Raw genomic sequence first — 12,518 nt, 5'->3', positions numbered from 1 at the left:
TTTTCCTTTGGCCTTTAGGATGTTTAATTTTCTGTTTCTCTAATTGTATAAATTTTTCCACGGGGTGTTGCAAGGCGTGTCAATAAAAATCCAGAGCTTTCACGGTAGTTGTCGCTATAGTTACACAGTGCAGCTCTTACTCCTGCACAGAGAGTAAACCTCCTGCAATCCCCTCAAATCCTTTATTGGCAGAGAATGATTGAAAGAGACACTGCTGGTGGGGAGGTACCAAGCAGAGTCTCTGTTCCACTGGTACATTTGCAGCTAATGCTGTTGTCTGCAGAAATCTTGGATGGATGAGGACAGAAGGGAGAGGGGACAAAAAGACATCTTTTTTAGGGAAAAGAGGTGCTGGACACAGAAAGTGGAAGGTAAGAAATAAGTGCCAAAATGAATTGAAAATAATCTCAGTTCATAGATGATATTTGCTCCATTAAAAAAAAAAAAAAAAAAAAAGCAATAAGATGCCTTTTGCAGCCCTGTGAGCTGTAGCTCTCCACAGAGGCAGAAGTATCACGCTCACAGGATGCTGCTGTTCTCCTGACTCCGGAATTCCGTGCTTCACTTAATCCTCAGGGTCTGTGCAGCACAAATGTGGAAATCAACGCTGACTCCTAGCAATAGCTTTTTGTCTCAACAGATCCCATATGCATTCAGAAGCCCTCAAATGGCTTTTAGCATGGCTTCTCTGTACTTAACTGAGTTCTGCTTTCACTCTGTATTATTTTCTTTCCTCTGTCCTGAATGGCCATTAATTGAAGGATGTTGTATGCATGACTCCTGTAAATTGTGAACTTTTAAAATGTTCCCTGGGATAGTCAAATGTCCCTCAACTACAGATGGGGAAAAAAAAAAAAAAAAAAAAAAAAACACTGAGGAGCATCTTCCCAGGAAATCACTCTAAAAGCAGGCCTATATAAGTCACCTTTGCCTTAATGATGCTTTCCTTAAGTTCTTTTCATAACTGAATAAAGTAATATGGGTTTATTTCATATCAGTTGCCATGTGAGAAGGGATAATTAAGTACATGATGTCTCATGTTAAATTTAACTGTTCATTTATTCAAGTGTATTCTAAATACACAGGTGAACCAAATAAGACCTTCACTTCAGAGTTTTTATTTGTTTCTTTTCTCAAGTTCCAGATTTACAGAGCACCGTGAACCTAAACCTGTGGATGATTAAATACAGTAGAGATTTTTAGAGCTTTTTCATTATTTATTTCCATTACACAGCACCCATGGCCTCAAGGTGAGGTGACACCATGCAGTAGACCCTTGGCCTAAAGAGATAACAACCTAAAGTAGTTAAAATGAGGTGGGAAAATGTAGAAAGAGCACAGTCAGTGAGTAACCCTTAGCCAGTAATGCTGCACTCAGAGGTTTAGTCCCCTGCTGTCTGCTGCTTTTTGTGATGGTTTCTGCCATTTGTCAGAGGGAAGGACTGACCAGAGCCCTTCAGAGCTCAGGAAGGAGGATTATAGTTCTGCTTTGTGCAGGGTAATTCTCCCTCTATAATGAGAAAGTTTGGAGTCACATGGCTAAAAGCAACAGAGTGTCAGAAACAGATAGCTGGAGATGAAGGAATTAGTCATGACTCAGGGTTTTGCTTTCAGTTGCGCTCAAACTTTTTTCCTCATGGTTTCTTTTTCCATTTCAAGGATAAGCAATTGGTCCACTTTGCCTTTCCCATCAAGGGTTGCCTTTGCTTCTTAAATCCTGTTAAGACCTTTGCTGATTGCCAGTTGGAGAAGCAGCTTTGAATCCATCCATGTAGTCAGCCTGAAGGAGAACTGGTTACCTAATCACATTGCTAGCTAAGTAGTTTTTGCACCTCCTGGGACTTGGGTCGAGCCGGTGCACACTGACATGTGGCTGAACTTGAATTACATTGCCTCGCAGAAGGAAAGTTGTGGTCAGTATCATGTTAGACAAATGAAACCTTCAAAAATAGAATTATGCTTTGGGCTGAATACAATGTTGTCATTGTTTAATTGTCCCCTGGAGAGCCAAAAAAATTTCTCAGTAGCAAAAACATCCAAAAAGCATCTCTTGCAGAGAGAGCAAGAAATATTTCTGCGTGAGAGAGCTTTGGGAGCTTTTTAAAACAAATAAAACCCCAACTAAGCCAAAAAACCCACAACAACTAATTAAAAAAAAAAAATTCAATAAAGTGCTTTGGGAACTGAAGACTAATTAATTAGAAAGATTTCCTAAGCAATTTCTGAAAAAGATGACCTTTCATGCTGGAAAGTAAACAGTTCTATGAGCAACCTTTCAGCAAGACACGCTGGCTAGGAGAGAAGGTGTTGAAAATCAGAGCAACCGAGAGTATTCAAACCATATTTCAACTCAGTGATTTAAACTGTTCAAAGCAACAGCTACTGCTTAAACATGAGAATAATTCCTATTTCTTAAGAAGTTACTCCATTGTAATGTGTTTCCTCCATAATAATAGGCATTCTCATGCAGAAATTGGTAACAATCCATCAGGTAGCTGAAAAAGCATGGGAAGTCCTTTTGGTGTATATTTGAATGAAGTAGTTATCAAAGATGCAGTAAAACTAAGAAGACACAGCTCAGTGCTTGCTGAAGGGGCTCCTAATGCAGAGCTCACCATCTTGCTATAGAAGGTTTTGTTAGGTGCACAGCATTCAGTTTTCTGTGCATAGATGGCATTTTGGACGATCAGGTTACATAAGTATGTTCAAAATTGTTTAAGGATTTGGGGGACAGTTGAAATCTCAGTGGGTTTCTGATTTTGCCTGGGAAGCATCTTGTTTTTCAGAAAGCTTGATGTCTGCTGAGAGCAGGTTTGTAAAGCAGGTTGGGCTGGGCATCTGGGTAAGGTCTGTCTGCTTTAACTTTAAACTCTGCCTGAGCTAGTCAGAGATCTGTAGGCAGTGGAGAGGGAGAGATAGGTAAAAGAGTGGTGGTAGAAGGATTCTTTTGGCTTCAGATATTTGCTTTGGGTGAGATGAACCCTGAAACTCTAAAACAGCCTGTTTGTCACTGGAGTATGTGATGATTTAGATTCCTCTGTGAAGGATGGCTGTGTGCATGCACAGGTACAATAAACCATGGATGTTTTGGGCTTAGGCAAGTTGGATCCCACTTACAGAAACTCAGGTACTCCAAAACACCAGTGAACTTCTGCAGAGGGAAATGTGCTGAGACAGAAATCATGTTGTGCTACAAATCATGTTGTCACTATCAATGCAAGCTCTGAAAGCATGAAATCTGTGAAGCAAACATCCCTAGTTATATGTGGAATACATGTCCATATGTATACATAGAAATATTTTGCAAACACAAATATTAAGTGCAATATTGCCACTCATGTTGTAAACCTTTTTAATATCTGGTCTTTTGGGCAAAAAAGAAAAGACACATGGATAGCTGTGGTCATCTTGAAATACTTTGACCTGGATGGTTCTTGTATACTTTGTAGTATTTTAAAGTGAAGATTGTGTTCTTTATTTTTAATCTTCCTGTGTCAGTAGTTATTACAGAGAACTTTAAAATGCTGATGGTGCCTCCTCCCTCTCCCCGCAAGAAAAAAAAATATTGAAAGAAATGAAAAGGCTCTGATTTAGGGAATCCAAGCATTTAAAAATCTTTAGATTAATTTGGAACATGAATCACTTCTACTAGGCTGATTGGATGCTTAAAATTCTTATTCTTGCTTCATCTATTCCTGAATAGATTTAAGAAACCTCCATATATTGGGTCTCACTGAGATGGAGTTCATTTTCCAGAATCATGAGAATTGCATTTTGGTTCACCCATGAAAAGAACTACAGTTCTTTCAGTAAGTGAGCCTGAAAAGTAAGGATCTCTTAGCTGTACTGCACGAGGATTCTTTTCATGATTGGTGTTCAGCAGGCCTTAAGTTATTACAAAACCAGAGAAAAAAACATTTCAAAGTGATTTAAGAAAACATCTCAATATTGTCTGGTCTTGTCATCTTCATATTTAGTTGTTCTGTTTTCCAGCAGTGTAAAGAATAAATTTAGCTTCTCTCACATTCCTGCTGCAAGTTAGTGAGAACTACTTTGTAAAGTGTTCATTTGTTTGGATGCTATATACACAGTTCTGTGGACACACAAGCCTGTCATCAGTTGCTTTTCTTGCTGCATACTGAAGCTTTCTGTTTTACCAGAAATTTGGGTTTGATTGGATTTTGGTCCTTTACACTATTTTTTCAGTATTATTATCTATCACTTTAAAGGTTTTCACAGTACTGCTTTTTCTTTGTGAGTAATGATAAATATTTGTTATAGAGCCAAATGTGGCTTTAAAATCTACCTAATCCTTTTCTGTCTCACTTTCTTTCTAGGCTGCCTTCTATATCTGCTCCTGCTGTGTAATTAGTCTAGTGCCTAATATAAAATGGAATAAACTGGCTTTCTGCATGGACACAGGAAAGAGCAGTTAGGCCACAATGTATGGAGACCTCACATTTCCAGTGTTTGTTTCCTCCAAAGTCAGGAGAACCTCCTGAATTCTTAATTTGGTCAAATATTATTTCAGAGATAGAAGTATCTGTTTTGTTTATCTTTTTGTATTCTGAAGAATACTTTGTTTTTCCAGATCTCTGGCACATACAGTCCTTCCAAAATAGTGTCAGATATTCCTGTCTTCAGTCCAGCTAGTTTCTTCTTCTCCCTGAGGTTATGCAGAGGATCAGATGGGAAAGTGCTGAACAGCATCTCAGGGACACAGCTTGCATTGTCCATTCTGGTCTCCAACCTTCTGGAGCTGGCATGGCGCCTCTGAATCCCTCTGCCCATCAGCTGTTCTCCTTGTTGTTGTGCCAAAGACAGATTTTACTTTCCAGCCTTGGATCCCTGCACCTGATGTGTGAATGCTGTTTTCAGTATAGCTAATTTGCCAGCAACCAAAAAATGTAGCAGAGCAGAAACTTTCAGAAGTTACAATCCTACAGCATTGATGGCAGAAATTTTTCATCTCAGGACACTGTTTTGTGCTTGCCTTTCTTCCAAGGACTGACTTGATATATTCCCTCTACTTAAGGAGCTACCTCCAATTCAGAATTTAGGTGCATTTTCTACTGATGGAGGCACAGTGGTGAGGTGTCCCCAAAATGTACCTTGAACGTTATGTGTAAGGAATGTTGTTTGCCTTTCCTAATCAGAGCAACTACAGTGGTGTCACTTGGCACCCAGTGGCACCCCACATTCTGCCAGTGTTTGTCTCCTTGCCTCGTGCACTTCTAGGGAAGATTAGGTACAAAGGATGTGAAGGGTGAACGTTTGGGTATCTGACCCACAGAGGAGGGTGAAGGTAGAAATGTGAAGAAGCTGGGCTACAGCAAGGTTATTTTCTGGCTACCTGGCCTGAATGTGTAAAAGGTGTGTTTGCACACCCGTAATCTGCTCTGTGCCACTCATGGCTGGGGTCTGTTTAGCCATGTGTTACTTGAAGTGCTTGTATTTTGCCAGCTTGGTATTGAAATTTAACAGCATTGTTTTTTCCAACAAGAATAATGGGTTTGTAATTGAATAGTTCAGTGAATAAAAGTAATGGAGAATAGAGTAAAATTTGTCCATACAGATAATAAAAGGTAAAAGTTTGCAAGCTAAACTTGCCCAGAACCTCTGTTCTGCACCAGAAGTAATGTCAAAACCTGTTTCTATCTAAGCAAACTCGCCTTTGGTTTTAACACATATTGATGGTAGAACTCTTCCTTTGCTTAATATCAGCAAACAATTCTCCCAGACCTGACTCAACAGTCATGTATGATTTTGAAATGATGATTGGAGAAGCAGATCCAATCCTGCCTAACAGGCACTTTCCTTTTGAGCCTGTCTGCCTTGACTATTTTCCTGACCATTTTAAATTCTTAATGGTAATACTTGTTTTTAATTATAGCTGGCAAAGCCTTTTCTCCCCCTCTTTCTTTCATAGCTAGTATTGACCATTTGCTTACTTTTTCCAGAGCTCTTAGTGAAATATGACCCTTAGTGAACTCCTGCTTTTTAAAAGTACAGTTAAAAGGATAGAGTTGTTATTCCTATAATCCTGGTCTCCCTAGCTATTGCTTACCTGTGGAGAAAATTTGTGTATTCCATCTGGTACACATTATTTGGCTCATTACTTTGCATAAGTTTCTTGACAGGGTGATATGATTGAAATTCCTGATCTTTTCCTAGCCCTTAAGAAATAGGAAGAGCTGGACCACTTGGTCCTGCTTGGCAGATATCAGACTAATGGCTTAGCTGTGTGGATGGGACTGAGGTGCAGTTTGTGGTGATAATACTTTTCAGTTTGTGGTGTTAATACTTTTCAGTTTGTGGTGTTAATACTTTTCAGTTTGTTTGGGGTTTTGTTGTGGTGTTTTTCTTCAGTATTCAACAGTTTCACTTGCCACTGGAAGTTAACACCAGCTCAGCAATACACAGCCAACCTTGGGTAAGAGCATTGTGTTTCATCAGCCCTTCTGAGAAAACCTGACTTGCCTTTGGTGTGCACGCTTGCTGTAAACCTCTCTATGGTTTGTGTTTGAAGTCTGAGTTGTGGGAATTCTTTTTTCTGTTGCTTTTTTATTGTTTGGCTTCATCTTCTGTCATAGCTCTGTTTTTTTCTTTGAAAGGAGGCCTGTTATTTCGCAGAACCATGTTCTATGAGACAGAGGGCAGTGGTGGCTGCAAATGGCATCAATGTGAATGTGAGGCCGTTACCACTTTTTAATCTTCTTCTAGATGCTCAAATGACCCAACCCTTGTTGTATCTGAGTAGGTGTAGAGTTACCCCATTCAGACCCCCACACAGTGATGAGTATGAGTCCCTGTACCAACAGGCACAGACTGAGGCAGACAGACAAGACAAGGCACGTGACCCACAGGAGTTTTATTAGATGTGCACTTGCACTGCAGTACAGTGCGAGTAGGCACAGTTGAACCAGATACAAGTGGGTTAACTCAAGTACAACAGTTGCAGCACAGAGGAAACTTGTAATCCACAAATTCTGCCCAGAAAGGAGGGTTAGTTCATCCTGAACTCTCTCTGACTACAGCTATGCTATAGCTTTTATTGAGCTACATATTTTAAAGCTCTCACAGTACACAGTACTACAGACTTTCGCTGTTGCAACTGCACCGTGACACTTGTAGGGGTGCCACCATCTGAGCCATTGTGATACACCAAGATCACAACTTGAAACTTTGCAAAATAAGGCATCCTACTATCATCACTGCTGAACTGCAGCTACTTTTGTTCTGTGGCGATGTTTGCGTAGCAGTGAGAAAGTCTACCATTCAATCAGTAAGATGGAAACTTAGCAACTCAGTCACCACTTGTTTCCTTGATTTTTCTCTTTGCACTTCTAACTCTTTAGCTTATGACTGCTGGAATTGATCTCAGATCGCTTGTTAAGCATGGGGGGGCAAAAAAAAGCCCTCACTTGTTTAATATCAACAAGCAGCTTTTTTAGACTTCACTCAACAGTAATGCACATTCATATCGTGTGTCTTGAAAATTGACCAAAATGCAGCCTTGCAAATTGCTAAGGGAAAATGAAAGGGGAGAAGTTCAAACTAAAGCCCATTTAAACACAAAGCTATTTTACATAAGATGTCCATGTGGAAGGTTTACACATTTCAATTCTTGGTTCTGAGTTGGAGAATTGTGTTCTGTAGAAAAGGACACCTTCAGAGATAAATCCCAGAACACTTGCTTTTGTTCAGTGCAAACAGCCCTTCAGAGGAAGAGAATTGCTGTCAGAAGAGAAGAAATTGTAGGTAAATGTAACCTTATGGACTATCTCTTCAGCTTTTGTTATATCTTAAGTATTTTTTATAAGATGCCAGGGACTGACAGTCATCTGTAGCCTGGTCTGTGGGATTGCCTTAAAGCTCATGCTTGTAAACAGACCAGTGTTCTACAAAGGGTTGCTGTATGACGTATATTAAGCACCAAAGCACTTCCAAAATATCCTTTTCCAACCTAGCTGTTCTTCCTTGATGAGAGAATTCCTGAGAGCCCAGTGGGGTCTCTGGTTTTTGACATCAGCCAGCAAAGTAGGAAGAAGCACCATTTCACCTGCATACACCTGCTCATCCTGCTGGCTGTCATTTCTCCTGCTCTTTGATTTGCTTAGTGCTGTGAAAGCTACATGTAGGACTGGAATGCAGTTTGAGGGGGTTCTCAGATTCTTCTGTGTTCATCTGTGACTTTTCCTAGGCCTGTGCTGAAGATGCCCTTCAGTTTTAGGTCTTGGAGGTAATGTAGGTCAGATGAGTCACAACTGTCCCCTCCTTTTCTTTGTGTCATCACTTATGTCAGTTTGAAGTGTGTGCAAATTTGAAGTGGTAATGCTTTACTACCCAGAATTCACAGGCACAAATGGCCATGGCACCATGTGGTCCCGTGGGACACTTGGATGACTCGCGCTCTTCTAGATGAGCTCTGACATCCTGCCTTGCGTGGATGACCTCTTACTAAGCCCTAGGTAAAAGGTATTTTCTGCATGTTCTGTCTCACATAGTACAGAGGGTCATGAGACTTCAGTCTCAGTGATTGTCTAGTTCTGGTCATACAAAGTTTAAGCACTGTGACACATTGAATGCCTGTCACTGTGAGAGGCAGGGATGTAAGTTCTGAATGAATGTCACTTTCTGCCATGTCTGATATCCTGATGGGACAGACATTAATGCCACGGTCAGAGCTTCAGGACAAATATCTCCATTAATTAATTTCTGTCAGGTGTTTCTGTCTTGTACTTAAGTGACCAAAATTCAAAGATTTTCTTGTCTTCTACAGGTGTAGAAAAAAGCATCTTTAATGCTTAATCCTCTCTGCACTGCAGCTGCTTCGTGTATGATATAATCCTCATGTATTGTCAGTGGACCAGTTACGTTCAGTCTTGCACAAAGTCGTGAGCCCAGGTTTTGTTCTGTGTTGAGCTGGAGATGCTTTCCTGTTGGGAAGGAATTGACAAGTTTGAGTAAAACCAAAACAAAAACTTGGTGCAGCACCTGTGAGCTTTAGATATAGTTAATACCATTCATGTTTTTAATACCATTCATGTTTCCCCATGGAAACAGAAATGTGAACAGATAATTCTTGCAGTAGACTTCTGTCCTTGCTACCTACACAGAGCAATGCAGCCATTTCCATCCTACAGGGCTTCAGTTCCACCACAAAAAATACATGGGTGCAGCAGCCCAAGAAATCTGTAGTTGCAAGTCTGTTGTTTTTAAATCCTAGGATATAGTTTTGTGAATTTCTTCCTCCTTTTGGTTCAAAATGAGTATGCATAACTAAGAAGGAAAAAATAAATTCTATCATAAACTAGACTGAGTGGTAACCTAAACTGTTTATTTGATGTAATGTGGAGTGATTCTTTCAAATAGATACATAATAATTTGTGCAGTGAGCCATTCAGCTCCTGCTTTGAAGTGCCCTGTGAGAACAGAATGAAATTTCTATTGTCATTGTAATTTGGCAAGATAGTACTTCCTCTAGGGGTGGGCTCAGTTATTTGCATGATGCTAAAAACAGTGCACGGGAAAATGCACAACATGCTTGCATGGATATGCTACGGCTTTTTTTGCTAAGTGGCAGCTTACTGTGTTTTTCCCCACTTCTCAGCATTGCTGGATGTGGGGCTCCTTCTCCACAGACTGTTTTCAGGCTGTGGCAGATGTGCTACATTGCCCTTGGAAATGATCATAAACATGATTCCTTCCCCTTCCCATTTTGTAATTCTTGGCTACTTATATGCTGTGGAAATGAAACAGAAAAGATTAGATGTGCTCTGTACTGCTCTTCTGTTTTCTGTTTGTGGGATAGACACTGATATCAAAGTACAAACTACAAATTAGACTTTCCCAAGTGAAATTTAATTGCAAAGGAGATGTGTGCAGCCTTATTGCTGCATTTTGCAATACTGCACATGCCTAAGCTCCTACTAGTTTGATTTTCTGACTTTCTTCAGTAGGTGGTTATGGATTGTAATTGGATATTCTGACAATTGGCCTTGAGGCCATGACCCAGTTTGAGGTCCCTGCTGTATTACACAAGATACAAACCTAGCCAGAGAGAAGGTCTTATAACAAAACAGAGCTTCTGCTGGGAAAAAATAATAGTTCACATAATATATTAGTTTAGAGATGTCCACATAGTGCAGGCTTTGTGCATTTGCTGTGATGAATTGTTTGAGGACATTGAAAGTTGTTCTTTGCAGGTGCCAGGATGAACCACAGACACATGACCTGAAGTCAGCTCACTTTTTGCTTGTGTAAAACCACTGCTGAGGGGACTGAGTGGTTTAGGTTCACTGCCTGAGGAGAGCTACTAATGAGGTAAAGGTGGAGTGAGGGCAGGACTGGAGGCTAACTTTGAAATCGGCATGCCTTTAGCACCATGGCTTTGTACTTAATATCAAAAATGTATGGTGTTTCTTACCTGTATATTGTGTTAGCACTGCACTGTGTCTGATTTTTATCCAGCTTACTCCCTTGAAAGCCAGACACTCATTTCTGAGGGTTCAACAGCAATTGGATGGGCTGCCTGGAGCACATGACAGCTTGTGCCTTGAAAATGTGGCTCCATAATAAAAACTGAATGTGATTCTCATGGTTCTTTCCTAGTTTTGGAGGTACAGCTGTGTATTGAGATGATGCCATCATACTTTCCATTTACCAAGCTTTGCCTTTAATGAGAGTTTGCACAATGTTTAGACTTCCCTTTTAAGTACCAATACAGTTCCATGTTTTTCTGCAGAAAGCAATTTATATCAGTCCTGTTTCTTACAATTAAAAATTGCAGATCTTTTTCACTAATGGCAGAATTGTGGCTATTAAAAATACAAAAGCTTAAAGGGGTGCTTATTGCCTTTTATTTTATGTGACACCCTGAACCACCAAATGGCCTGAAAAAAACAGGAAAACAGTAATTTGTGCTTTGCAACTCCCTGGGAGAAGTTTAGTCTAAATCTCCTCTGTGTAGTGTTCTATTGCTCCTTGTGAGGTTTTGAAGGCTTTCAAATAATCAAGGGAAAGTGGCTGAGACACCTGAATTTTGTTTGTGGTCCAGCCTTGATGCTGTTTAAAGACTTGTGACTTGTTCTGAGTTGATCTCTTGCCTACTGTAACTTTGTAACAAAAGGGTAGAGTAGCACTAATTTAAGGTAAAAAAGATGTAATCGTTTGAAATACAGGGGAGTATTGCTAAGAGCGCAGAACTAATATAATAGAGATGTACTAAAACATTTTAACATTTCCCTAAAATGTAAAACTCTCTCTTGAATAACTTGCCTTCATTATACTTGGCTTGTATTTACAGCCAACGTCTGCTTGTTTGCTGGTGTAAAGGATGGGAGAGGAGAAACAGAAAAGAGGGACTTTTAAAGATTTCAGTGATAAGCCTCCAGGGCACAGGCTGCTGTAGGAGCAGACTGTACCCTGAAGCTAGGCTGCAGTGATAATTTGCAGCTTCCTTGTTTCCAGTTTGCTTTGCTTTGCCTTCAGACCAGTTGTGAAGATGTGATTTAATATAATGTGTCTTCAGCTGCATAAAACTGATATGCCAAGGCTAGAACAGGGGATCCTGGTCTCCTTTTACCATCACTGAAGTGAGACTGACTTGATTTTCACATCAGTGTTTGGATGAGATGAAACTCTCACTCTGCTGGAGAGATGCAGATATCTCCATTGGCTTTTGAGAAATACAGAGGATAATGATCTGTAGCTAAGTTGTTTGGTTTTTTAGGTGGCTAAAGTTAAACACAGTGAATCTCACCCAGAGCACCTTATTTGCTAGCTTTGATTCTTCCATCTGAGGATTCCACTCAGTAATAAGGCACAACTCTAAATTCTCTTCTTTCTCCAGAATTCTCTCCAATCTGATGCAGCTTTATTTTACCTAGGAATACTTTTCTCCAGTTTAATGAACCTCTAGATTGCTGTTGTCACTTCAGTTACCTTGAGAAAAGCCTGGATGATTATTGCAGACTGAAGGGGAGCAGTAGCCCCTTCTTGTGTTGTTTGACCAAAACAGATTTGTTAAGACTTTTGTTGTCCCTCTGTCTTGTATATTTAATGTTTTGGGAAAAATCCTGCAGGATTACTCTAAACATTGATTAGTGTGACTGTGAATGCAACTGAAATTCCCTTGGGATTCTGCTGTGCTGCCATATTCTGTGGGTTTAATTTGTACTTTGAGTACGTATGTTTTAAAAGAGAGAAGTAAATGCAACATTATATGTGGTTTCACTTAACCAGTAACATAGAGTAACCTTCCCTCACTTCACCAAACACACATCCTTTGGTTGGAGAACATGCTACAGTGCTTGGTCTAAATTTTGTTAGAAGCAATTTGTAGCTGTGCTAGTACACATCATTTTAATGCTCTTCCAAGCTGGGAAGGTCTGGCACAGACGTAGAAACTGAATTTTCTTGTGAAGGCAACTAGGGCTGCTGGTTCTGTGATTTTATTAGCAATAAACTGGGAATAGAAGCAATCAGAAAGAAAAGAAGCAAAAAAAAAAAAAGAA

The 12,518-nt window shown here is 40.0% G+C and overlaps 2 protein-coding genes across 7 annotated transcripts in view; one reads left to right on the top strand and one right to left on the bottom strand.

Moving 5' to 3' along the window:
• SERGEF (secretion regulating guanine nucleotide exchange factor) overlaps positions 1–12,518 on the top strand; it is a 141,147-nt gene that overhangs the window by 123,879 nt on the left and 4,750 nt on the right. Inside the window, exon 11 of one of the 5 annotated variants that reach the window (XR_014955961.1) lies at positions 10,209–10,326. The exons of the other annotated variants lie outside the window; for them this stretch is intronic. The gene's annotated coding sequence lies outside the window, so the exon portion shown is untranslated. The remainder of the gene's footprint in view (positions 1–10,208; positions 10,327–12,518) is intronic. 5 annotated transcript variants of the gene reach the window in all.
• Positions 1,103–12,518, bottom strand: part of KCNC1 (potassium voltage-gated channel subfamily C member 1) — a 129,529-nt gene continuing 118,113 nt past the window's right edge. For both annotated transcript variants that reach the window (XM_085581461.1, XM_085581460.1), the window contains one exon: positions 1,103–8,939. In XM_085581461.1, coding sequence (XP_085437587.1) covers positions 8,758–8,939 — 182 coding nt within the window. In that variant the 3' untranslated portion in view covers positions 1,103–8,757. The remainder of the gene's footprint in view (positions 8,940–12,518) is intronic.

Source organism: Lonchura striata, chromosome 5 (genome assembly GCF_050655825.1).
Source record: "Lonchura striata isolate lonStrDom1 chromosome 5, ASM5065582v1, whole genome shotgun sequence".
Lineage (NCBI taxonomy): Eukaryota > Metazoa > Chordata > Aves > Passeriformes > Estrildidae > Lonchura > Lonchura striata.
This window is presented reverse-complemented; position numbering and strand designations above follow the sequence as displayed.